This window comes from Pongo pygmaeus, chromosome 2, assembly GCF_028885625.2.
Source record: "Pongo pygmaeus isolate AG05252 chromosome 2, NHGRI_mPonPyg2-v2.0_pri, whole genome shotgun sequence".
NCBI classification, from domain to species: domain Eukaryota; kingdom Metazoa; phylum Chordata; class Mammalia; order Primates; family Hominidae; genus Pongo; species Pongo pygmaeus.
The window spans coordinates 96,262,897-96,290,696 of NC_085930.1; the positions used below are offsets into that span (position 1 = coordinate 96,262,897).

A 27,800-nucleotide genomic window follows, 5' to 3' on the forward strand; every position below is an offset into this window, starting at 1 on the left:
AGGCTGAGGCAGCCAGATCACCTGAGGACAGGAGTTCGAGACCAGCCTGGCCAACATGGCCAAATCCTGTCTCTACTAAAAATACAAAAATTAGCTGGGTGTCGTGGCACATGCCTGTAATCTCAGCTACTGGAGAGGCTGAGGCAGGAGAATCGCTTGAACCTGGGAGGTGGAGGTTGTAGTGAACAAAGATCAGGCCACAGCACTCTGGCCTGGGCAACAGGGCGAGACTCTGTCTCAAAAAAAAAAAAAAAAAAAAAAGCTACTAATTCAAGGTCAAATTAAAAAATTACAGAACTTGAGAAATTATGAATTAATAAAAACATGTAAGCCACAAAATTACTCAATTTTGCTAGATCTGGGTAACATAAAATAAAAATATTACCTCTGGATTTTCACTTAAGTATATTTGTTTAGATATGTTGTTTATTGTACAGATCCACTGCAAGAAGAAAAAACAGAAAAATATAATTAATAATTTTTTTCTACAAAGCTTCTCTTGTAAAGGCAAATGTTCAATACTCAACTGCAACAGATGTGTTTCATTAGAAGTAATACATTTATCTTCCTTATAAGAAAACATTTCTTAAGGAGGGTGCATATATATAAATATATATAAAAGAACATTCAACATTTTTATTACTTAAATATATGAAAACACTTAGTAGATTTATATAAGAATCTCAAGTTTAATTCATATAAGGAAATAAAAAATATAGAAATCATGTTAAATTATACTTAATAATCTATATTTATCTTTTTATATCACTTTCCCTCCTAATCCCCACCAAACAAGACAGTGTGAACTCAGGTATCACAATTAACACAAATGTAAAAAAATTTAAAAGATAAATATATTCTTGGTGAATATATTTTACATGCCTCCCTTCTGTCAAGTTTATAAATAATTAGCATAGAAAACAATCTCTGCTCTACATCTGCTGCTTCACTCTCGAGGATTCAAGTGCCCAAAGAGCCTCACTAATCTAAACAAATATTTTGTTTGGTAAACTATGCAGAGAACAGAGACATCTGTCTGTGTTCCTCAGAGACTAAAAGCAAGTTTTAATATTACTCTTTTCCATAAGAAGTAAATAAAGGTAGATCTCTATAGCATTTCCAACTTTTATCTTTTACCAACACAATTATAATGCCAAATTAAAAGACTAAAAATCAAGCTAAGATACATTTTCATGGAAGAATGTTTCTCAAGATAAAGGTTTGAAGCATCAATTATTGCTAATACCTTACCTTCCATATCTGATATACTAGGAATAAAAATGGAGCCAAAAATAAAAGGCTCATGAGAAAGAACATAGACTCCCAAATTTTTGTTTTTCTATCTTTCATTTCTCCAAGGTTTTCAGTTTTAGTTGCTTCCTGCCATGTCACATCTGCTGCCACTATGTTCTTAGTGCAGCAAATAGTGTCTCAAAGGATTGGTGAGAGAAGGGAATAAATTAAACTGTCACCTCATGATACTAACAGCCTGCCAGACAGCAACAGTCACAAGGTCATTTCTCAATCTGGGCCTTTAAAATAGCAGAGATGATCTCTAAGGTCCTTCCCACTATAAAATTCTGTGAGAAACTTAAGAATATTGCTCGAGGACAATAGACTTTTACAAAAACAAAAAAGAAAAAGAAAGATTTTTAATTAACTAGGATTTTCCAAAATTTCTACAATGAATACATTAATATATGTTTTGTCATCAGAAAAATATTTTAAAATGTCACTGAAGAAATGAACTAGGTAAAATCTTACCTCTTCATGATCTTTTTTACTCTCTGCTTGCAAAATTGAAGATCTGGAAGAGAAGACGTTTGAGCCTCAACTGTTTAAAAAAGTATTTCCAACATAATCTGAGATAACTTTTTAATCTTTAAAGTTAAAGGCATATATAAAAATCGATATTAAAAGAACAAAAACAAAACACAACCAACAGTATCTTAGGAAAAGGAAACCATCAGAGGTATCAGGACGCAGACTTTAACAACTCTGACTTTGACTATCTATGCCAAGATGTCCCAAAAAGGGAACGGGTGCTGATCCTCAGAAGAGAGACCATGACAAAGTTACATTTCAGTGAAGGCAATGCATTTCAACTTATCATATATATTTCATATATATTATGAACTTATATATATTTCAAATATACATCAATGATCCTAATAGAAAAAACTGTACTTCATTATTTCTCCTTTAATATTAAATCAAATATTTCAGTGTTAATCACTAACATATCATTATTTCACTTTTCTATAGATATAATATTAGAGTTCGAGAGAATAATAATTTTTACTAATTTTGCATCACACCAGGAATGTGAAATGGGAAATCATGGTAAGCATTAAGCAAAAAGTAAGTACTTATGGTAAGTAACATGTTAACAAGTTGGTAATTTTGATAAATGAATACAGTGATTCCCAACATCTGGTGTGATAAATCCACACAATATTGGCATTCATTATATGTTTGTAGAAGGAATGTGAAATTAAACAACCATTTTGATAAAGGATAGTGAGCTATAATATCTTTTTTTTTTTTTTTGAGACAAAGTCTCACTCTGTCGCCCAGGTTTGAGACAAAGTCTCACTCTGTTGCCCAGGCTGGAGTGCAGTGGTGCGATCTCAGCTCACTGCAACCTCTGCCTCCTGGGTTCAAGCAATTCTCCCTGCGTCAGCCTCCCAAGTAGGTAGGATTACAGGCACCCACCACGCCCAGCTAATTTTTGTATTTTTAGTAGAGACTGGATTTCACCACGTTGGCCAGGCTGGTCTCAAACTCCTGACCTCAGGTGATCCACCCGCCTTGGCCTCCCAAAGAGTTGGCATTACAGGCGTGAACCACCAAGCCCGGCCTATAATATCTTTTTTTCAGGGGTAAAGGTCAAATTTATTTATTTTTATAATATCTTAATGTGCATAAATACAGGGGAAAAAATGACTTTCAGGGAACCCAGAGGCTGCTCCTGAATATTAAATTAAGAAAGTTCAAAGGTCAAAAGCAGTATTTTAATTGAGTGGGGGAAAAATGGCAGACAGTCTAAACATCTATCATTAGGAAACTGTTTAAATTATAATGTATGTCCTTAAATAGATTATAGAATAGCCATTATAACATGTTTTTAACAGGTGGCTGCAAATCCAAATTACAGTATTTCTTCAACTATTTATGTACTTAAGTTAAAAACTGGAAGGCAATGGACAAAAAAGTTAATTGTTGCTTTTGATTAATAAGATGGTAGGATTTTTTCATACTCCTTTTTACATTTTCCATGCTTTTTGACAATTTCTTTTAAATGCTACTTTAAAGATTCTCATTTAATGCAAAGGTAATAGAAGCCTGGACATGCTGGCTCATGCCTATAATCCCAGCACTTTGGGAGGCTAAAGCAGGAAGATCACTTAAGTCCACGAGTTTGAGACCAGCCTGGACAACATGATGAGACATCTCTACAAAAAAAAAATTTTTTTAATTGCCAGGCACGGTGGCATGCACCTGTGATCCTAGCAACTTGGGATCCTGAGGTGGGAGGATCCCTTGAGCCCAGGAGGTTGAGGCTACAGTGACCCATGTTTACACCACTGCACTCCAGCCAGGGAGACACAGTAAGACCCCGCCTCAAAAAAAGGTAATAGAAATTTTTTAAATGGCATTATAAACATTAATGGAAAAATAATCCGATCAGAAATATTTGATTAACATTTTAAAATAACAATATTGTTAGCACCTACTATATGTCAGTCACATTACATGTGTTAGAATTTCTGTTCCTCACAACAATTTACAACAGGGATTACAACCCCCCCATTCACATTTTACGTGAAGAAAAATGGAGCTGAGAGGGGTTATAGACATTACTGTACTGTCTGAGACCATACAGTAAGTAATGGATCCAGAATTTGAACTTTCTGACCCCAGGTTTAGGACTCTTTCCATTAACTTGTTCTGTCTTCCCTGATACTATGCAGGATTTTCAGTTCCAGTTCCCTAACATGAAATCACAGGTCTTTACTATATGACATTGCTTTGAGAACTTCAAAATATCAAGAAACCATTTAACCAAGTCAGAGACAAAAATTCAATATATTTCTACAAGATTAAAAAGCAATTTATCTTAATACATAATGAACCTAAAATGTCCATAAAATTTCTAAACAAAAAGGAATTATCTCACATTTCAGAAGTTTAAAATATTATAGATTAGTAGTAGTAGAAAAAAAATACTAACTTTTTTCCATCGAAAGAGGTGATCTGAAAACAATATCGTCTGTCTTCACAGTCCACAGCCATCACTGAACAGTTGTCTATGTCCATGGCCAGGCCTCCTGCTACATCCCCACGGGCCTGACTCATTAAATTTCCACCCTGCGTGAAGTAAAACTGTCTGTCCCAGGTAGATGACACCAAGCCTGTTTTACTGAACGAAGAAAGCACATTCACTGTTGAATAACAACATACCTGAAATCTCATCATCGGCTAGACACAAGATAAAGCATGTTACAAAGAACTGGCTTGCAAAGAGGCACCAAGATGCCAAGAAAATAATAAATATAAATATGCTTTCAGTCTCTAAAATAAATTCATGTATGTTGACTCACTTTTGTGAATGTGTATACAGTTTCCAAAACAAGGCTGGAAATTATCAAACTGTGGCTCTGTTATAATGATCCATAAAATATAGGTTATAGTTCAATTTCCAAGGGAGTAAATTCAAAACAATAGAATTTATTTTATTTCTAGGGTTAACCTGCTTCATCCTATCATCAGGTGAAAACTAACATTTGACTTGGTGCTATAATTACAAATATATTAAAGTAGGATAAATGATATTTCACAGCATTCTCATGTTATGATACAATATATGAATATTTATTTAAACTCAAATTAGTTTCACTTCATTTTTTTTTTTGAGACAGAGTCTTACTCTGTCCCTCAGGCTGGAGTGCAGTGGTGGGATCTCAGCTCACCACAACCTCTGCCTCCCGTGTTCAAGTGATTCTCGTGCCTCAGCCTCCTGAGTAGCTGGGATTACAGGCATAAGTCACCATGCTCAGCTAATTTTTGTATTTTTAGTAGAGGTGGGGTTTCACCATGTTGGCCAGGCTGGTCTCGAACTCCTGACCTCAGGTGATCCGCCCGCCTCAGCCTCCCAAAGTGCTGGGATCACAGGTGTGAGCCACCATGCCCAGCCCTGGTTTCACTTCTTTTATTATTCTACATTATTCAATAAATATCTAGGTAGGATTTTACTTCTGAAAAGTATTCATGTACCTCATCTGTCAAAAAGTTCACATAAATACTAACACCTCTAAAAAGTTTCAACCTTTAATAAAAATCAAAACAATATGACAGACATCAATTATTTACTATATTCATTTGGTATTGTCTTACATGATATACAATATACAAAAATAACAATAGTTTTCTTACTTCCTAGCATTAAGGTATCCGGCCTTTCGGGTTAAATTTCGATTAACAGGAAATTTGGTGGGGTCTGGGTCAGGCACATATAAGGGATCACTGGCTACTTCCAAATCTTCTATTGTCTGTTGCATGGTCTCTATATCACTGTCCATTTCCCTGCGAACACTGACACAGAACAGATTATTTACTACAAATCACAATCAATAAAGAACTCCTTACCAATCATGTTTACCCACATATTTGTTTTGGGTATGTTTTCTTAAAGAGAGGGAGAGTGGCATGGGTGGTTAAAACAACACGAATATATTTTAAAACAGGTTTACAGTTTATTTGAAACTTAGATATTTTGGAAACAATACTAAATTCAAAAAACGAATGAAGACCCCCTGAATGCCTGATTTTGGCGTAATTTTCAAACTGTTCTGCCCTGTGCCTTTAAAACAACAATCACTTTCATCTCTCTCCATACCGTGGACTGACCACATACACTGCTTGGCATTTTGAACCTGATGAGAACTGCTTTCTCTCTAAGCTTTCATGGCTTGGAAACAATATTTAGTAATCTCCCATCAAACTTCCACAATTTCAAGTTTAAAAATAATTTCACTTATGGGGAATTACTATTATGTGTCTGTTATATTCAGACATAAAACTGAGTTTAGATCAATAAAATTATCACTATTATGAAATTCAAAGTTCACAATCTATGGAAAAAAGACGTTAAAAAAAAAAGAAGTAACCATGAACCACATAAGAAACTCTCATGGCAGGGAAAATATTCCCTCAGGAAATTAAATGATAAATATCTTTACATTATGTCATTGAGCTATTAAGCTATAATTCACATCATTTCATTTTCAATTTTAAGGAAAAAAATACTTACTTCTGAACGCTTGTTCCAATATTAGCTAAAAATTCTTCCAGTTGTTCATTAAGATTTTCAGAACCCATCTTAAAGAAACTTATCTGGAGAGTGGGGAGTGGGGGGAATTGAACAATACAAAAATAGATTAAGCAATACTTAAAGTAAATCGTATAAACAATCTCTAAGACACATGGTTAAGTAAAAAACAAAGGAATATTCCCATTTGTGTAAAAATACATTGTAGTTTGTGACTTTTACTGTACAGGGAGCCATTAAGGAAGTTAGACTTAAATTCCACTGTATATCCTTTTATATTTTTTGAATTGGAACAAGTAATATATATATATATGGTTAACAATCTTTTAAAATTGGAAAATAAACTTTAAAGTATTTCCAATAAATTATATAAAGTATTTCATGTTTACTACAAAGATAAGTTTTCTATCTGAGGAATAATCAGTAAAGTACTCTTTTACCTAAATAGATTCAATTTTTTTTTTTTTGAGACACGGTCTCGCTCTGTCATCCAGACTGCACAATAACACCTCACTGCAGCCTCAGCCTCCTAGGCTCAAGGGATCCTTCCATTTCAGCCTCCCAAGTTGCTGGGACCACTGAGGCATGCTACCAAGCCCAGCTAATTTTTTCATTTTTTGTAGAGATGGGGTCTCCCTACATTGCTGAGGCTAGTCTCAAACTCCTGGACTCAAATGATCTTCCTACCTCGGCCTACCAAAGTGCTCGATTATAGCCATGAGGCACCGTGCCTGGCCTCAATTTTCTTTAAACTGTTGATTTGTATTAGACTGACACTTTGTCTTATACTACCCAAAACAAATTTTCTAGCCCCCTTCCTGATGTACTCTTTGGGCACGATGGAGTTCATCTATTATTTTTAACTCAGGAAGTATGCAAGGAATATGGGATAAACTCAAACTTGTTCATTCTCTTTCAGATCTATTATGAAGCAAGTGTTTAGTTGAAGCTCTAGCAATAGGTGTAACTCTGAAATTCATTTAGTTTTCTGTTCTCAGTCCCCAGCTATGGTGAACAAGTGGTTTCATTTGCCTAAAATATTTGAAATCTTCATTTGCAAAGAAAACCATTCTTCCTAACTTCCTTAAAATAATAGTCTGATGACATTTTAAAAATTACTTCTTAAAACACAGACATAAACAAGGATGTTGAAAATAGTTTATAATACCCTTATACTTAATGTAAATATCAAGATTAATACAAAGCTTTTAGGACAGTTATAATCCAAATACAGAACAGTATTTACCTGAGCTTGCATGTACCCAAGTAGAGGTTCTAACAATGCTATTTTCTTCTTGTACTGAAGAGTATTTAATGCACAAAAATAATGCATCATGGTCTGGTGTTGTTTCTTTCTGGATGTGTACACATCTTCTGTTACTTCATACTTCACCTTTGAATGAAAAGATTTAAATACTTAAGTAAATAATCTGCTATTATTTACTTAATTTTGTATTATCTTCAGTAGGAGCTGTGGAGAAGAGCCTACCCAAGGAATTGAGTATCACAAGCAATTGAACATTAATGTTCCTGTTTTCTGATCTTTTAGAAATCCTTCAACATACTGGTTAAGCAAATTTTCCTGTTTAACTTCCAACCACATAATTTATAAAAGGCACATAGAGGCCAGGCGTGGTGGCTCATGCCTGTAATCCCAGCACTTTGGGAGGCCAAGGCGGGAAGATCACTGGAGGTCAGGAGTTTAAGAACAGCCTGGCCAACATGGTGAAACCATCTATACTAAAAATGGAAAAAAAAGTTAGCCGGGTGCGGTGGTACACGCCTATAATTCTAGCTACTGGGGAGGCTGAGGCATGAGAATAGCTTCACCCTGGGAGGTGGAGGTTGCAGTGAGCCAAGATCACACCACTGTACTCCAGCCTCGGTGACAGAGAGAGACTGTCTCAAAAAAAAAAAAAAAAAAAAAAGCATATTGAAAACAGAATTCTGTACGTAACTAAGAATGGTACAATAACTAAACTAAGCATGGCAGAGAAAGCTTACCACAAGGAGGAAGGGCAGACAATTGTTATTAGCTTAGTCATTAGTCTTTGACTTTGATCAGTTCACAGCATACCATTCTCCCCTCCTGGTTCTCTCCCTGTCAGTCTTCTTCTCTTGCACTTGCTTGTCTTCCTTCACCCATACTTGAAATATGTGTGCTCCCTAGAGTTCTTTTATTCAGACAACAAATATTTACTGAATACCTATTATGTAATAGGCATTAGGTTCTTCTGTCTTCCTGCTTTCCTTAGAATCCTCAAGTACCAAGAATATTCTAATATTCCAATATACCAATGACTCAATGACTCACAAATTTTATCTACTCCCTCTCACTCTTCCAAGTGACAGAGTAAACACATCTCCAGCTGGGTTCTTTATGTGTGTTTATGTGCTAAAAATGTACAAAACTGAAGATAGTTTTGTACACAAAACCTGTTCTGCTTTGTTTCTTAGCTTTCTTAATTACTACAGGATCCATCCAGACATCGAAGAAATCTAGGACTCATTTTTTATTCCTCCTATTACCACAAGTCTTGTCAATTCTACTTAAAAAATATCTCCCAAAAGTACTCCTTCCTCTCCACTTTCATTAACAACCTTAGCTGAGGCCTTCATTATATCTCTGCAAACTATTCCAACTCCTTTCATTGGATACCCTCTAGTCTTGTCCTCTTCACATTTTCATTAGTATGTTTGTTCTATAACACAATTGCATGATGTTTTTCACCTACTTAGAATCCTTTGGCGGCTGTCCACTCCCTCTAACACAAATTTCAAGGTCATTAATATAGTAATCTGGTACCAATATACTTCTTACCCTTTCTGCCATATCTCCAAACATTTCCTTTATTGTCACAGAGTACTCTTAACCTTTACACTCTCCCAACTCCACCATGTGCCTCTGAAAAGCTGTTTTTCTTTCAGGAAAGCACTCTCTCCAATTCCAAACTGGTGTTATCCACTTATCTTCAATGTAAATGTCACCTTTTAAAAGTGTAACCTTTGCTGGCCGCGTGTGGTGGCTCACGCCTGTAATCCCAGCACTTTGGGAGGCCGAGGCAGGCAGATCACCTGAGGTCAGGAGTTCGAGACCAGCCTGGCCAACATGGTGAAACCCTACCTCTACTAAAAATACAAAAATTAGCTGAGCATAGTCGCTCACACCTGTAATCCCAGTTACTGGGGAGGCTGAAACAGGAGAATCACTTGATCCCAGGAGGCGGAGGTTGCAATGAGCCGAGAAGGCGCCACCGCACTCCTGCCTGGGAGACAGAATGAGGCCCTGTCTCAAAAAAAAAAAAAGTGTAACCTTTCCCAATTCACCAGTCAAAGCTAACTGCTGCCCTCTCTGTGCTCTCTCAGCATTTTATTAAAACTCCGATTATTGTATTTAAATAATAACGGAGTTAATTCATGCCTTCTTGTCATCCTTGTACTCTGGTTCCTAGTCCACCTGCATGCCTTCACACAGGTAGCCTTCAATAAATGTGGAGTATCAAGTCTTTGAGGGCAGGAGTGAAGCCTATTCACATTGTTCCCCCAAGGTACCCAACAGACTGCTTGACGTATATTAGGTGCTCAATGAATTTTTAAATAAAATGAAGTTGGTGAAAGAGTATTTTTTAAAATACTTTGAGCAGCCAGAAGTAATGTAAAATATATCAAATTTTATACCCAGAGCCTTTAACTACTTCTCTAAGGCCAAGTGACTAATAGAGATCTCAAAATGTATACATTTTATCAATACACCATTAAGTAGTAGTCTGCAGCTAAAATTAGAAACGAAAAGGAAATCAATCTTTGTACTAAACTTTGTGTGAGAAACATTTCCTTTGTCACAGTAGCTGTTGCACAGTAAATCCTACCCAACTGTGGATTCCCACAAGCAGTCACTGTGTTTCCACCAGCAGCTGCAGCCAAGGCTGCAGACACCAACACCCAGGCACAGAGATCACCTCAGTCACAAGCATCTAGAATGACCTACACATCAAGCCTTGGACTAGATGCTGGAGAAAGACATGATCCTAAGGCACGCCCAAAAGAACCTGTTAATACTCTGTTCTCTCATCTTTACTTGAATGCATTTCTCCTCAAATACAGTGTAATATTTCTGTATTTCACTCCTTGAACAAATATCAAAAGATATATATTTCTATAAATAAGGAGGGCCTCATAACAGAATTTCATTATGTGTGTGACCACTCTTATCTCAGAAGACATTTTTGAACACACCTATATATTCAAACAGAACCAATGCCATGTCATCAAAATACAAAGCAACAAGAGGCAATGTTATATACTGGGCATCAGTTAAATTTCCAGAATAGTTATATTTACTTATAACATCAAATTTTGGCAGAAGAAAATATTTTGTTTAAAGAGGTCAACGATTATCAGAAAGGTTTCAAACAGCTAGAAGGAAAGAATAAACTAAGAGTAATATAACAAAACATACAAAGTAACTGCTGGCTCTATTTTGATAGAGGAAAAACTAAACAACCTAATGAATAGTTAATATGACACTGAAGGAATAAATATGTACCACACCTTGTCATTTTCTCTTTTTTTTGATAATCGGCTATATCTATTAATTGCAGCATCATGATCTGGAAAAAAGAAACGAGTGTTAACAATACAACAGTACTTTTCAAAACTTACAAATGCTTTCAATGGTCTTCACATGTGCACCTTTCCACAAACGTACCAAAGCAAGAATTTCCTACCACATGACCACTGCACTCAAATTTTCCCCACAGCCAAATTTCCCCTAAATTATGTGTCTACTTCTCAAATTGGTTTTTAAAAAATTAATTCCAAGGAAACTAATGCACTAAAGCTTTTTAAAGTTTTTTCTAGTACAAAAATAGCTAACACAGCTTAGACACAGTGGCACATGCCAATAGTCCCACCTACTCAGGAGGATGGGGCAGCAGGATCACTACAGTATGCTATGATTGTGGCTTGAAAAGCCACTGTACTCCAACCTGGGCAACAGAGCAAGACCCCATATCTTAAAAAAAAAAAAAGTGTGTGTGTGTGTGTATATGAAACACTCATTAAAGAGAAATTGGGATATATAAAAGAACAAGAAGGGTAAAATATTATACTACCTCTTTAGGCATTATGAAGATAGTAACCTATAAGACTTAATTTCCTTAAGATTTTTCTTAAATTACACTGTATAAACAGTGTAATTTAAGTAGCAATACTGATTTAAGTAATGTTCACTTATTTTTAATTGGGTTTTTTTTTCAATTATTACAAAGAATCTGGCCACAGATATCCACTGATAAACAAATACATCACTGCAAGAAATAAGTGTGCAAATTATAGGGCTTACCATTACTTGCAATCTGAAATACTTCCTTTAACGTTAGTATTGCTGAAAAAGTTCAAGAATAATTTAAGTTTCACATATTTATGAAATACATTTGTTTGGAAAACAGTAACTGCTACTTAAACTATGATAATATTTCATACTTCAACATTCACGGTGAAAAAGCTACTCTGTGTTTCAGCTAGTCTATGAAACATTTACTATCATTAGCAACAGTTACACCACCAGAAAATCTACTTGCTACAAATTAGTGATATGACATAAAAACCAATTTAAAAACCCACTGTAAATGGTAAGATATGCAAATATTCTGACTTAGTGCCAGAATCATGCATTTTTTATATATGAATCTAAATATTCAAATGCTAAATGAGAAACAAAACATCTCATTAATAAGATTATGTCATTCAGTCCCCTTACATTGAAGAAAAGATATCTTGTTCTAGACCTTAGAAATGACCATTCTTGAGGATCACAACCACAATTAGTAACTCATCTTTAAAATACATTAGATGTACTGGTGACTGAGTAAAGTAAAGGTGGCACGGGTTGCAGTTCAGAAATGGTGTAGGTGTAGAATGGTATAATACGCATTTGTCTGTATTCCATGTATAATTTAAATACTTTACCATTCACTGATACATTAGTTCAATAATTTTAATCTCTCTAAATATTTTGGAAGTAAGTGTGTATGGCTGAGATTACAAGTTATGGGAAAGCAGAATCAATTCTATAAAACTCTCATTGTATCACCTAGTAATCCTAAGTGGGTAAAAATAAAACCCACAAACGACTAGGTTGCAGATTGTTAGATGTGCCAGTACCCCTACCTCTTGCCACTTCGGCCCATACACACATCTCTATACCCTGTGCCACTATCCTAACTCAGGCCTTGGTCATATCTCACTGGACTCCCACAACTTCCCAGTCTAGTCTCCTACATAACAAGGCTACTCTATTCCATCCTCCAAAGGAATTGTGTCTCTCCTTAAAGACCCCCATTGGCTTCTCCTTTGCTCATAATCTGAAGTCTAGCCTCTTAGCATGACCTACTCCTATCTATTCTATTTCTGGATTCATCTCCTGCCTCACTCTAACACATATAGCATTGCAGCCACACTGAGTTTCTTGCTACTGTCAAATAGGCTGTGTATTTCTAAAAGCCATACCTTGTGCACTCTAGTTCCTCTAACAGAACAATGACTCTTCTCCTGGCAAATTCCTCTTCACTGTTCAATGCTCATGTCACATCCTTGGGTAAAGCCTTGCTGACCCCCTCCTAACAGCCCCGCCAGCACCTTGCTCACTCCCTAATTATAAGAGATCTAAGTGTTGTAATTATGCGTGTGCCCACTTCCTTCTCTAGAATTTCTGAAAAGAGGGGATATCTTATCCATATCGGTATTTCTCAATATCTAGTTTGACATCAAGCAGGAGCTCCTATAAATGTCTGGTAACTGAGTAAAGACGACAGGCTGTCGTCCAGAAATGGTGTAAGTATAGAGTAATATGCATTTTACAAGCGTTGATCTCACGGCCAATGAAAGTAAACATAAGCTTGACTTCAATACCTTTCAGATCTCTTTCTTTAAACTGGGTAATGGGGAACATCATGGCATCAGCAAGTTGAGTTGAAAGTACTGCATGACAAGAGCTAAGCTAGAAAAAGAAAGACCAAAAAGGCCAAATAACTATACACAGACATTTAACCAGTGTTATGTAAATTAAACATAATCTAGTAAAAATGGTTCTGACATATTTTATATAGGAAAACACTAAAAATTATGTCATATAGTACAAAATACTATATAGTCAAAAAATTCCATTTACTAAACTCTTAGAAAACACAGAATGACCTTGGATTTGGTACCAGTTTCTTGCATATGACACTAAAAGCACAAGGAACAAGAGAAAATATATAATGGACATCATCAAAATTTAAAACTTCTATGCATGAAAGCGCACTATCAAGAAAGTGAAAAAAAAAAACAACTCAGAATGGGAGAAAATATTTGCCAATTATGTATCTGATAAGTAACTTGTATCTAGAAAGAGAACTTTTACAACTTAATAATAAAAAGACAACCAATTTAAAAATGGGCAAAGGATCTGTATAATTTCTTCAAAGATAAACAAATGGCCAATAAGCACATGAAAAGGTGCTCAATATCATTAGACATCAAGAAAATGCAAATCAAAACCACAATGAGATACCACTTCACACTCACTCAGATGGCTATAATTTTTTAAAAAATTTTAAATACACACAAACTAAAATAATTGTTGGTGAGGATGTGGAAAAACTGGAACCCTCCTACATTGCTGGTAGGAATGTAAAATGGTGCAGGCACTGTAGAAAACAGTTTGGTGGTTTTCTAAAATTATTTAACTTTTAAATAAACATAAAATTACCATGCAATGATCCAGCAATCCCATTTCTGGGTACCTACTCAAGAGAACTGAAAACTGTTGTTCAAAACAAAAAAAACAAACCTGTATATGAATGCTCATAACAACATTATTTGAACTAGTTAAGAGGCAGAAACAACACAAATGAACAATGACTAGATAAACAGATACACAGATATATAAAGAGATGACCAGATAAACAAAACTTGGTATACCCATAACAATGAAATTTTATTTAGCCAAAAAAGGAATGAAGCACTGAGGCATATTACAACATGAATGAACCTTGGACACATTATGCTAAGTGAAAACAGACATAAAAAAGTCTAAAATTATGAGTCCATTTATATGAAATATCAAAAGTAGGCAAATCCATACAGAAAGAAGATTAGTGGTTGACAAGAGCTGAGGGAGCAGGGAGGTGGAAGTGACTGCTTGATATGGTTTGGCTGTGTCCCCACCCAAATCTCATCTTCAATTGTAGCTCCCACAATTCCCACGTTGTGGGAGGGGCCCCGTGAGAGACAACTGAACCATGTAGGCAGTTTTCCCCATACTGTTCTCGTGGTAGTGAATAAGTTTCACGAGATCTGATTTTCTAAGGGGTTCCCCTTTCACTTGTCTTTCATTCTCTCTCATCTGCCGCCATGTAAGATATGTCTTTCGCCTTCCGCCATGATTGTGAGGCCTCCCCAGCCACGTGGAACTGTGAGTCCATTAAACCTCTTTTTCTTTATAAACTACCCATCTCAGGTATGTCTTTATCAGCAGTGTGAAAACAGACTAATACACTGCTTAATGGGCACAAGGCTTCCTTTGAGATGATGAAAATGTCCTAAAAACCAGACAGTGGTTATGATTGCATAGCACTGTGAATGCACTAAATGTCATGAATGACAAATTTTATGCTATGCGTACTTTACCACAATTTTTTTAAATGAAAAAAATTACATTATTTCTTTATCTTGATTTCCTGGTAAAACATTTTGCTATAATGGGTTATTAAAATATTTCAAAAAAATTACTTTTCCAGTTAAGATTCTAGAAAACACAGGACTATCGAATGGTCCATGTGAAAAGAAAAGGTTTTACTGCAACAGTAGAGAACAGTTAATGATTCTCCATAATCTCTCACTACCTTTTTTTCCTCTTAGCTTTTAGGTCTTTGTTTTAATGATTTGTTGTGATGACTGATTTGAGGAATTCAGGGTTGATTCTGGCTGTTTAGGATAGCAGGATTAATAAAGACTAAACAATAAAATGTTGCTTAACAGCAAAAGAGCAACCACAAAGAACCCAGATGTAGCTCACTACCTAACTCTTCTCTCCCTGCCTACATCAAATGACACGTCAAGATTCAATGTTACACGGGCTACGTATAGAAGAAGCACATCTATATGTTTATTCCTGGAAAACAATGTTTTAATCAGGTAAAGAAAGTATTGTTTTGATGAGCCAGCCACCAGGATGTGGAAGTTAGGTTCCTCTTTAGTCATCTCTGTAATAGAGCTTTATTCATAAAATAAAAGCTAAGCAACTGGGTAACTTAATCATAAGACGATTTAATCAAGCAAAATCAAATAAACGTTTACCTCATCTATAACTTTTGAAAACTGTTGCAATGTAGAGCTCATAACTTCATCATCACCTCCCAATGGAAAACGCTGAAAAGCAAGAAACAGAGATGAGGTAAAGTTTCAACGTTGTGTCTTTTGGGAATGACATTACTATAATTTACATTTTTAAATAACTTCAGAAAACTTCCAAAATTTTGAAAAAGCTCTAAAATATCATTTAACTAAAATTGTGTAATGTATATAATAAACATTAATTGTTTGTTAAGTAACCAATTGACATGGCATATTGGAATACCCACCGTACTGGAAGTTCAAAGATTTAGCATTTAGCTCCAGTTCCTCCAATAACAGTGTAATGTTCAGCAAGTCACAACTTCTTCATTTGTAAAAAGAAAACAAGTAAACTAGATAGCCTCTGTATTTAATATTAAATCATTAAAATTCTCTGAACGTAAGTGCTATCATGAAATTTCAATGGCATATTCTGTGAATTTAAGAAAATTAAGGATTCTTGTTGAAAGCCTATCTATACAGATACTATACTTTTAAAATTATGCTTTTAAAACTTTGATATACAATACCTGTTTTTCGTATTCTTTTAAAAGTTTTGAGGTCAGGTGTGTTGCTGCACTTAATTCATTCTATGGAAAAAGCATTCAAATTAGCATATTACTGAGAAAAAAGTCTTAGTTTTTTCTTATTAAATACCTAATTTATTTATTATCACTTAACATAAATATTGTACGTTTTTTAAAACCTTCATTAAATCACTGGAAAGGGGTACTACCATTAAAGCACTTTAAAAGAAAACTCAAACCATAAAATAGACACTCTTAAGGAATTCAGCAGTGTTCCTGGTGTTTGTTTTTTGCTAATAAAAACTAAGCACTAAATACTTTAAAGCCTAGAAATAAACTGATATAACTTTAGCAAAATCTTTAGAGCATCTATGTTGATGACTGATTACTGCCCTCTGTAGATGCTGATACTAGACTACAGTAAGCACTTAATAACATACAACCAAAATGCGGTTGACCCAGTCATATAACATAGCAACACAGCCATATGAAAAACTTTAATTTAGTTTTTTTGGTGAATATAACAAATAGAACATTTCTTTAACATATTAATCATATATCTCTATAGTCAGAAAGCAAAGCTTCAGAGCCTGATCACAAGGAAAAACTAAACAACAACATAGCAACTCTTAAGTACGTAATGAAAATGTGAAGCCAGAAAGCAAACAATATGAGAAGGGAAAAAAATAAAACCTGTACACTTAATTAATCCCAAAGAAAGTATATTACAGAACCTAGGTTGCTGTTTAAGCTTATAATTAAGTTATCCAAACATAGCTTCAAATTTTATTCCTGGTCAACAAGAAAACCTAGTCATACCCTTCAGCTTCTTGTATTCCAGAGGTACATCTAATTTTTAGTGCCTTCTTTTAACTAGACAGAGGCAGCCAACTTTCAAATCCTCTACTGAAAAAGGGAAAGTGTTGGCCGGGTGCAGTGGCTCACGCCTGTAATCCCAGCACTTTGGGAGGCCGAGGCGGGCAGATCACCTGAGGTCAGGAGTTCGAGACCAGCCTGGCCAACATGGTGAAACCTCGCCTCTACTAAAAATACAAAATTATCCAGGCATAGTAGTGCATGCCTGTAGTTTCAGCTACTCAGGAGGCTGAGTCAGGAGAATTGCTTGAACCTGGGAGGTAGAGGGTGCAGTGAGCTGAGATTGCACCATTGCACTCCAGAGCCTGGGAGACATTAGCAAAACTCCATCTCCAAAAAAAAAAAGGGCCGGGTGCAATCTCAGCACTTTGGGAGGCCAAGGCGGGCAGATCAGCTGAGGTCAGGAGTTCGAGACCAGCCTGACCATCATGGAGAAACCCTGTCTTTACTAAAAATACAAAATTAGCCGGGCGTGCTGGTGCGTGCCTGTAACCCCAGCTACTCGAGAGGCTGAGGCAGGAGAATCACTTGAACCCGGGGGGCGGAGGTTGCGATGACCCGAGATCACGCTACTGCACTCCAGCCTGGGCAACAAGGGCAAAGCTCCATCTCAAAAAAAAAAAAAAAAAGTGGGGGTGGGGAAGTGTTCCATAAGATTGTAATAAGCATGATTAGGGAAAATACCAGTGATGACATGGGGTCTTCATTCAAATCTTAGGAAAGATCACTATCAGTGAGTTTAATGGGGGGTTCCCCCAAACTATGTTTGGGGAGAATGGGCAGATGCTTCAATGTTCCATCACTTTTGTAGTACTACAAACTGTACACTAGTAGTTGAAATGTCAGTTCTGTAATACACTCAATGTTCATCAATCCATTCAACAAATATTTATTACTATGAGCCTAACACAGGGCTAAGCAGTGGTAAACAAGACAGACACTATCTGTCCTCATGAGGCTTAAAGATTCATGTTTTAAAAGCATCAAGTTAGTCCTTAGTGTTTTACCTGTGCATCATAAATCCGATGCATAGCTTGATACAACTGGTTCATATAGTTGGAAATAGCTGTGGCATCTTCTTCAAATACACCTAGTAAAGACCTTGTCTGTATAAAACAATAGCAATAAGTTTATGTTAATCATTATACAAATCAGATGGAAAAATACTTTTTCTAAAGGAAGCAAAAATCATAGGATATTAAAGTTCTAGTAATTCTGAGTTTTAATCTATTTTGTCTCTCTTTTGATAGTAATGTTAAGAAGTCAGAGTTTTTTTTGTTCTTAGTTTCACTTCAACAAAGCAGAGGTATTTTCCAACTATGTCACACAAACTTTAGGAGAAACAACAGAGGTATATTTTCATAAACTAAAAATTCTATAAACTAAGAACAAATCAACAGAAACATTCAAAGCTAAATTAACAGCATTCCATGTAGTATAAATATTTTAAATGTCTTACTTCAGGATAATTTAGTATGATTATTTCTTCTATAGTTTTTTCTAGAAGAGGCCAAACCCCTCCCTGTCCTAATCTAAAAATACCACAGTACACCCTCCCCAACATGGCCGACTCTTCAGCATATAAAATGCTAACTAGGTTTTTCTGAATGCACAATTTGGGGGTTTTCCTTTCTTCTTCTTTATACATGCCTATATTGTTTGGCTTTTGTTTTGTTTTGTCGTTTTTCTACTATGCACATTTAAAAATTATCTTCATTTTAGGCTGAGCACAGTACTTCATGCCTGTAATCTCAGCACTTTGGGAGGCCGAGGCAGGGAGATCATGAGGTCAGGACATTGAGACCATCATGGCTAACACAGTGAAACCCCGTTTCTACTAAAAAATACAAAAAATTAGCCGAGCGTGGTGGCACGTGCCTGTAGTCACAGCTACTCAGGAGACTGAGGCAAGAGAATAGCTTGAACTTGGGAGGCGAAGGTTGCAGTGAGCCAAGATCGCACCACTGCACTTCAGCCTGGGTGGGCGACAGAGCAAGACTCTGTCTCAAAATAAAAAATTTTTTAAAAATTACCTTTATTTTAAGGGGGAAAGCTTATAAGTAAATGTTAAGAATGTCAGGCCGGGTGCGGTGGCTCACGCCTGTAATCCCAGCACTTTGGGAGGCCGAGGCAGGTGGATCACGAGGTCAGGAAATCGAGACCATCCTGGCTAACACGGTGAAACCCCGTCTCTACTAAAAATACAAAAAAATTAGCCGGGCATGGTGGCGGGCGCCTGTACTTCCAGCTACTCGGGAGGCTGAGGCAGGAGAATGGCGTGAACCTGGGAGGCGGAGCTTGCAGTGAGCCAAGATCGCGCCACTGCACTCCAGCTTCGGCAATAGAGGGAGACTCCGTCTCAAAAAAAAAAAAAAAAAAAAAGGATGTCAATAAAAATTTATCAAAGATAAGGAAACTAAGGCTATCAAAGGCAAGGTAGACATACTCACATTACATCCCAAAGGCCCAGGGGAAGAATGAAAATACCAACAACTACTGGAGATAACTGCAGCTTAAAATCTAAAAGATGTATTTTTATTCTAAAAATAATTTATGCCTCAACCTTAGAAACTGTTGTGGGTGTCGCTGTTGTTGTTTGAGACAGGGTCTCATTCTTTCTCCCAGGCTGGAGTGCAGTAACATGATCTCGGCTCACTGCAGCCTTGACCTCCCAAGCTCAAAAAATCCTCCCACCTCAGCCTCCCAGGTAGCTGGGACTACAGACATGTGCCACCATGTCTGGCTACTTTTTTTCTATTTTTTGTAGTGACAGGGTCTCACTATGCTGCTCAGGCTGGTTTCAAACACCTGGGCTCAAGCAACTGTCCTACCTCAGCCTCCCAAAGTGCTGGGATTACAGGTCAGGTGTGAGCCACCGCACATGGCCAGAAACTTTTTTTTCTTAAATCAACTTATTCCTTAGCTTCCTATTTTCAGAGGAGGAAGTTAAGTGAATATAGTATAAAGAAGGGGAAAAGACACAAAATCATTATGCCAGTAAGTCCCTATTTTCAGTCCTCTACTTCCCCAGGCCTCAGAGATTTAGATTTGACAGAATCTTTTTCAAACACTCCACTACAATTCCGTATAGTGCTATTTTAAGATGTAAAAAAGAAAGCATCAGGAAATCTTGTTTGGCTAGTGCCATTCTTAAGAAAAATCTGCCGCTTCTTTTTTTTTTTTTTTCTTCTAAAAATGGGTAATTCCAATTCAAGGAGTTACATATTTATGTAAAAACTTGTAGCATAATTAAATTTAAAAGCTCTTCCTAGCGCAAAGCAAGTTGAAACAGATTCCCTATTTTAAGCTGACAATATCAACTTCAACACTGGATAATTACTGTTTGTTTAAAGTTAGTAGCTTAAAAAAACAGAATCAGTATGGTACCATTTCATCGAATCTATGATGGTATCTATTGTAAGATGCATCATTTTTATTTTTGTACTACTCAAACAAAACAATGCTGGCAATTAAGCTATGATTTAAGGTTTTCTTATGTCTTGAATTTTTTACCTTATATTTATGGAAACAGACCTTCACACAGAATTTTATCATATACAGCTCTCATGTAAACATAAGAAATATAAGCATCATAAATTTATTTCTAAAACTTCACAGAGTTCGAATCTTATGAACCACTTTTCTTTTTTGTTTTTGTTTTTTGTTTTTTTGTTTTTTTTTTGAGTCAGAGTCTCACTATGTTGCCCAGGCTGGAGTGCAGTGGTGTGATCCTGGCTCACTGCATGCTCCGCCTCCTGGGTTCACGCCATTCTCCTGCCTCAGCCTCCCGTGTAGCTGGGACTACAGGTGCCAGCCACCACGCCCGGCTAATTTTTTGTATTTTTAGTAGAAACAGGGTTTCATCGTGTTAGCCAGGATGGTCTCGATCTCCTGACCTTGTGATCCGCCCGCCTCGGCCTCCCAAAGTGCTGGGATTACAGGCGTGGGCCACCGCGCCGGGCCCATGAACCACTTTTCAACTCAAGAGTCATCAATATCCATGTTTTCCTATACATTATCATTCTCTGTGCCATGAGGAGATAAGTATTTCTTAGAAGTACTCCATTTTTGTCCCTAATATTTTCTTCCAAGAAACTGATACTCATTCAGCAAGTTTTGATGATGTCATTTGCCATCTCACCAGACGTCAAAGGAAGGTTTTCGGACAACAATCGGGACTGATACTCCTTTCTCAAATGGTGGCAAAATTGATTTGTTAGTTGAATACTGAGAGACTACACTTGGCCAGTATGCTACTAGGAGAAACAACCAAGTATGTACATTTGCAGGCAATGTGAAATACATTACTACTGCTACCTGGCTGATAGCAATTGTTAATATACCATCAACTCTAAGAGGAATCCCAATCAGAGACATCAAAATGTTGGGAGGAAAGGCACATCTCATGATTAATTCTTATTATGCAAAAAAAAGAAGATCCCATTTGGGACTGGGGTTTGTCTTCACCGTTCTATCATAGATGAATCACTAAGATACATATCTGCACATAAAATCAATTAATTTTTTAAAGATCATTATCTGTTCTTAGTAATTAACAAGGTTTATTTTGATTTTGATTTTCAAAACAACATATAAATATGGACAAGGCATCTAGTATAAGCTTAAGATTTTCTGGCTCAATGGATGATCTTTTGCAGAATTGTCTGGTTTGGGCAAGGTAATTCCAAACATGCTTTTTCCCCCGCTAGGTTCCAGGCAATATTCTTAAAAGATGCTTGTTTGATCAGCTGGATTTTGGACTTGCAAATTCTCCCTAATTTAATACGTAGTTACTATAAATCAAAACTAAAAGAAGGGTAACTGTAATTCAGGATAGTCTTCCATCACTCCCAGGCTCTTTTTTTTTTTTTTTTTTTTAAGAGCCAAAGCCTCGTTCTGTTACCCAGGCTGGAGTGCAGTGGTGTGATTATAGCTCACTGCAGCCACAGACTCCTGGACTCAATCGATCCTGCCCTAGCCTCCTGAATAGCTGGGACTACAGGCTCATGCCACCACGCCCAGCTAATTTTATTTTTTGTAGAGATGAGGTCTTGCTATTTTGCCCAGGGTGGTCTTGAACCCCCACCCTCAAGTGTTTACAAGCATAAGCCACTGTGCCAGGCAATGGCTCTAACTTTTTTAGATAGCAACTGGCAGGCCACTTTTGATTAGATCTAAATGATCTAAAAAAATTAAAAACTAATCAGACCAAAAACTTTTAGGGCCTGGTACAGTGGCTCACATCTGTAATCCCAGCACTAAGGCCAGGAGTTCAAGACTAGCCTGGCCAACATAGTGAAACCCTGTCTTTACAGAAAAAAAATTTTCTTTTTTTTTTTTTTTTTTTTTTTTTGAGACGGAGTCTCGCACGGTTGCCCGGGCTGGAGTGCAACGGTGCAATTTCGGCTCACTGCAACCTCCGCCTCCCAGGTTCAAGTGATTCTCCTGCCTCAGCCTCCCAAGTAGCTGGGATTACAGACGCCCGCCACCACGCCCGGCTAATTTTTTGTATTTTTAGGAGAGATGGGGTTTCACTATGTTGGCCAGGTCGGTCTCAAACTCCTGACCTCGTGATCTGCCCGCCTCAGCCTCCCAAAGTGCTGAGATTATAGGCGTGAGCCATCACGCCCAGTCTTTTACAAAAAAATTTTTAAATTAGTTGGGCTACTCGGGGAGGCTGAGGAAGCAGAATCACTTGAACCCGGGAGGTGGAGGTTACAGTGAGCCAAGATCATGCCACTGCACTCTAGCCTGGGCGACAAGAGCGAAACTCCATCTCCAAAAAAAAAAAAAATAAAATAAAATAAAATTAGCTGAACTTGGTGGCGTTTGCCCAGGAGTTTGAGGTTTCTGAGCTATGGCTGCACCACTGCAATCCAACCTACGTGACAGTGAGACTCTGTCTCAAAAAAAAAACAAAAAACTTACCATGAGCTTTAAAAGTCTTCATATTCTTTGCTGCTCTGCTTCTTGGACTCTATTCTAGATAAAATAGTTCAAACTGAGAAGAAAATTTATGCTCCAAAGCATTAATCTCAGCCCTATTTATAAAAGCAAAACTTTGGGAAAACTCTAAAAGTCCAGCAATGGGTTGTGAAATCAGTTAAGGAAATGTGTGGTCTTCAAATTTTTTTATTTGGAATGTAAAAACATATGAAGATACTTAAGTGATAATGTTAAGTTAAAAGCAGGATAAAGATCATTATGCACAATATAATCTCAATTCCATTAAAACATGTAGAAGAAAAAAAAACAGTAGAATAAAGAAAGCAAACTGTTAATAAGGTTTTGCGGGGTACCCAACAGGTAATTGTGTGTTATTCTTTTCTGGACCTTCCAATTTTTCTGAAGGAAGCAACTATTATTTTTTTTTAATAATAGTCAAAATAAAAACATGCCATTAAGGCACAACAGCTGAGGTTCAGAGAAGTTGAATGATTTGCCCTGAAGCAAAAGGTAGTAAGTGGCAGTGATGACTAAAAACCTCCTCAACCCTAGATCCAAGGCTTTGCATTCTGCCACAGGTTCGACCTAAGAATCACCTCCAAGTATCTACACTTCCTAAATCCCAGTTGTCCCAATTAATTTTCCCAAGCAAATTTTACCTAGTTCAAATTTATTGCCTTTCAACATTGAAGGGATATCAACGTGGCTACTTCATTAAAAATTAGCTGGCACAGGCCAGGCGCGGTGGCTCACACCTGTAATCCCAGCACTTTGAGAGGCGGATCACCTGAGGTCAGGAGTTCGAGACCAGCCTGGCCAACATGGCAAAACCGTCTCTACAAAAAATACAAAAACTAGGTGGGCGTGGTGGCACACGTCTGTAATCCCAGCTACTCAGGAGGCTGAGGCATGAGAATCACTTGAACCCGGGAGGCGGAGGTTGGTTGCAGTGAGCCAAGATTGCACCATTGCACTCCAGCCTGGGCAACAAGAGCAAAACCCCGTCTCCGGGAAAAAAAAAAAAAAAAAAATAGCTGGCACAGTGACACACGCCTGTAGTCCCAGCTGCTAGGGAGGCTGAGGCAGAAGGATCACTTCAGCATAGGTGTTCCAGGACATAGTGCACTACGATAGTGTCTGTGAACTGCCATTGCTCTCCAGACTGGGAAACATAGCAAGATCCCCATTTCAAAAAACGAACAAATATACTGTAAAACGGACACTAGTATGATGCATGCTTGTAAAGAAAAAAAAAACCACAATTCTTAAGTTGTAAACTAATCTGTGCAAAAACCTCAAGAAATTAGATGAGTCAAGAGTTTATCTCTGCCTCACAAGTCATTTCTAGGGCGGTGTGCAATCCATTCTGAGCCGTTTGTAGTCTTTATGGGCTATTAAAAAAAAAAAAAGCCAAGTAAGAGAAGAAAGGTAAGGCAACCTGTTGAATCTTACATAATAAAAAGTAAAATGACAAAGTACACCTGACTTTTCCACAACCAATTCCACAAACATTTTGCAAATCATCTGCAACAAATACAGTTTATAAATTTATATGGAGAAATCATCAAGAAAAAAATTGAACGGAGTATACTGGCAGTCAAGATAAACCAAATGTGAGTTTTTCTTTTTGTCACTATAGGCTGATAAGAGTACATTAGCAGCAGGCAACTGGCCTGTGAAGATAACTTTCAGAATAAAAAAGAACAAATCAATTCTACAATCAGAGCCCCATTTCAACTTGGCAATTAACATTGGCACAAAATCCATGGCAGAAGTGCCATCCAGGAAAAGGAGATCTAGCCCTCTTCTGCTTTTCTTCTTTGGGGGCCATGTTCAACTGTAAAGACACACGAAATGGTGCAACTGCATTTCTAAATCAGCAATAATTCAGAAATGTTTCATTCTAAATAGTGTCCAACCAGCAACACCGTCTTAAACCGTTTAAATTTTTGTGTAAAAAGGCTTAGAGATGAAGTTTTCCCTATGCAAGTTACAGCCCCTGCCAACATTTTAAAAAATATAGCTGATTTCATTCTTCAGTACTGAAAACATATTAAATGGTTACACTTTCCAAAACTGTCTTAAGCTAGAGCAACCACAGCATCATTCCGACGCACAGAACACAGGGCTTTTATTTTGATGAGTTTATTAAGGCCAAGTCTGCAGGGAGCAGCGCAGCGTTGAGGAGCGGCGAAGGCACCGTCCATCCCTCGCCGTGCACAGCTCGAGTGACAGCGACCACAGTCACGGCCGCGACACGGGCACACTCGGCGGGGAGAGCGGTCTTGGGCTCCGGCACCCGTCATGGGCTTTGCCGTTAGGTCTCCACACACAACCTTACAGCCTCTCCCCAAGAAAAACGATCCACTTCCTTCCCTAGCTTGCTGAGCCTCGGAAATCATTAAATAAGACTACCGGGGTTTCTCTCCCTTCTGAATTTTTTCTGAAGAGGTTCTCGGGGAGAAAATTCCAGGATCGAGATTTGGCACCTCACATCACCGCGATAAAAACGGCGCCTTTCGTCAAATAAAAAGGAGACCCGCGCGCGTACGTGACCGCCCGGCCCACGAGCACCAGCGGCTCGGTCTCCGCCTGCGGCCCATGGCCCAGCCGAGCAGGCCCACGCGGGCCTTGGGCGGCGGGCCCAGCCTCCACAACTCGGGGCGCGGCCTGCGACGGGCGTGACCTAGGGCGGCGGCGGCCCCCACCTGGGCCGGGGCGGGCACCTGCGGGAGCGGCGGAGGCGCCAGACCTGGGGTCGGCCCGCTGGACTCTCCCTCGTCGCCCACCAGCTCCCGCGCCTCACCTGCGGGCTGTCCTCCAGCGTCTCCTCGATGGGCAGCTTGTCGATCCCCGGCATCGTGGCGGAGGGAGGGCGGCGGCAGGAGACGCAGCGGCCGCCCACAGCTCCCCGCGCCGGCCCGCCCGCCGCAGCTGACCCCGGCCCGCCCTCTCCGGCAGGCGCTGCCGCCGTCCCCGCCCGCACCGCCTTCTCCAGGCGCCGAGCGGCTGTGCGGGAAATCCCGCCCCCTCGGCCTCCCTGCCCCGCCTCCCGGCGCGTCCATTGGCTCTCGGGGACGCCCATCTGCGCTGCGGCGGTGGTCGGGAGGTTCCCATGGGGCGCTAGGCTCTCCCGCGAGCGCGGGCGTCGGAAGCGGCGGAGGTGGCAGTGTCTGCCCTGGGATGGCCTTCCCTGCACGCGCGCGTTTGTACCTAAATCGCAGGGGACCGTCTCTTCCTCAGCTTGCCGGCGCGAGGAGTCGGAGCCTCGAGTTCGGGCCACACGGGGGAATTTGGGTCGGGTTGACTTTTCCCTCAACATATTTTGTCAGAGACCTTGGAGAAAGTCCTACTGTTGGCGCCTTTTAGTTTCCTCAGATGATAACCTTCCCAACTCCGCTCGAAGCATCCAGTCTTAATCCCCTCCAGCAGAATGGTGCTGACTAACTCAATGTGTGAGATCCACAGCTGTGTCAATAATAGGGCTTTCTGGCAAACTTGTGAACGTAGTCTCGAAATTGTTTTTCTGGACGCTTGAATATCAGTATATTCAGTTGAAAACACGTGATTTTGTTGCCAGTTTATCAGTTCCTACCTGGCCTCCCGAGGTCAGTCCTTCAGGACTGACGCTGCAACTCCAACTCCCATGTTTCTTTTAAATCACAAAGGAAAATATATTTTAAAAATCAGGATACACTGATTAATTATGTTAGTAACTAATTGGCATTTCTGTTTCATCAAAAAGTTTTGGAAGCTTTAAATAGTTTTAGCCTCTAATTTTACAATAAAGTGAAGCTCAAAGTTGGGAATTTGACCGGATGAGGGCTACAAGCCCATCCTTTCCTCCTCCCTCTTCATCTTTCCCAACCTGTGACCCTGGCTCGTTTATGTCTCTGTATAGTTGTAGGCTTTCGTCATTATACAGAGAAAATAACAAAGTAACTAGTGTCTTCTAAACATCTAGCCATTAATTCCACCAATCCATTCCATTTTCATTCAAGAAATAGCAGAGATGCTGAGTAAAGATTATTAGCTTCCTGGTTCCACAGATACATGGGAACAAATCCAGAATAGTAGTAGCACAAATCCAAATATAGTAACAAATAGAAGTTATATATTTTAAACGAAAATAGTAGATTTTCCCATGATCTCTTGAAGGAAAGATAAAATTATGTTTTTAAAGTTTTGTTGGGTAGACTTGCATTGTAGTTTTACGGAATTATTTTTAGTGTCACAATCTTTAAAAGTTTTCCCCTTAGATTGTTTATCAGCCAGTCTCTCTCTCTCGAAGAGTTCTTTAGTTTTTGAGGAAGTTGACTTGGAGGCAGTTCTTACAATGAGTTAAGGGTTCCCAGTTGTATTACAGTTTCTTTTTCCTTGATATCTCATTTCTACTCTGCCAACAAGAACACCATGCACCCCAGCTCTAAAGAAGGAAGACTTTCAAGGTAAGTGACCTTCCTGATTGAACTGAGTTAGATTTTAAATGAAGGAGAAGAAAGGTTGTGACAACTGTTAAGAATCAGGAGTAAGTGAGTCGTGTAAACAATGTATAAAAAAAAAAAAAAAGGCCGGGCGCTGTGGCTCACGCCTGTAATCCCAGCAATTTGGGAGGCCGTGGCAGGTGGATCACCTGAGGTCAGGAGTTCAAGACCAGCTTGCCCAACATGGCGAAACCCAGTCTCTACTAAAATACAAAAATTAGCCGGGCGTGGTGGCGTGCCTGTAGTCCCAGCTACTCA

General features: G+C 38.4%; 2 protein-coding genes across 3 annotated transcripts in view; one reads left to right on the top strand and one right to left on the bottom strand.

Annotated features, from left to right (window-relative positions):
* APPL1 (adaptor protein, phosphotyrosine interacting with PH domain and leucine zipper 1) overlaps positions 1 to 26,059 on the bottom strand; it is a 45,273-nt gene extending 19,214 nt beyond the window's left edge. Inside the window, exons 1-14 of one of the 2 annotated variants that reach the window (XM_054479671.2) lie at positions 25,865 to 25,993; positions 23,041 to 23,094; positions 18,120 to 18,218; positions 16,240 to 16,299; positions 15,674 to 15,745; positions 13,244 to 13,331; positions 11,676 to 11,717; positions 10,883 to 10,941; positions 7,578 to 7,724; positions 6,314 to 6,396; positions 5,437 to 5,595; positions 4,235 to 4,423; positions 1,765 to 1,807; positions 386 to 442 (exon numbers count right to left, since the gene is read on the bottom strand). In XM_054479671.2, the coding sequence (XP_054335646.1) occupies positions 386 to 442; positions 1,765 to 1,807; positions 4,235 to 4,423; positions 5,437 to 5,595; positions 6,314 to 6,396; positions 7,578 to 7,724; positions 10,883 to 10,941; positions 11,676 to 11,717; positions 13,244 to 13,331; positions 15,674 to 15,745; positions 16,240 to 16,299; positions 18,120 to 18,218; positions 23,041 to 23,043 (1,101 nt within the window). In that variant the 5' untranslated portion in view covers positions 23,044 to 23,094; positions 25,865 to 25,993. Of the gene's footprint in view, positions 1 to 385; positions 443 to 1,764; positions 1,808 to 4,234; positions 4,424 to 5,436; positions 5,596 to 6,313; positions 6,397 to 7,577; positions 7,725 to 10,882; positions 10,942 to 11,675; positions 11,718 to 13,243; positions 13,332 to 15,673; positions 15,746 to 16,239; positions 16,300 to 18,119; positions 18,219 to 23,040; positions 23,095 to 25,864 lie in introns of both variants that reach the window. The other variant, XM_054479670.2, reaches the window with a different exon arrangement.
* A 127-nt stretch (positions 26,060 to 26,186) lies between these two features.
* The window catches only part of HESX1 (HESX homeobox 1), a 30,240-nt gene continuing 28,626 nt past the window's right edge, over positions 26,187 to 27,800 (top strand). Inside the window, exon 1 of the mRNA XM_054479679.1 lies at positions 26,187 to 27,506. The gene's annotated coding sequence lies outside the window, so the exon portion shown is untranslated. The remainder of the gene's footprint in view (positions 27,507 to 27,800) is intronic.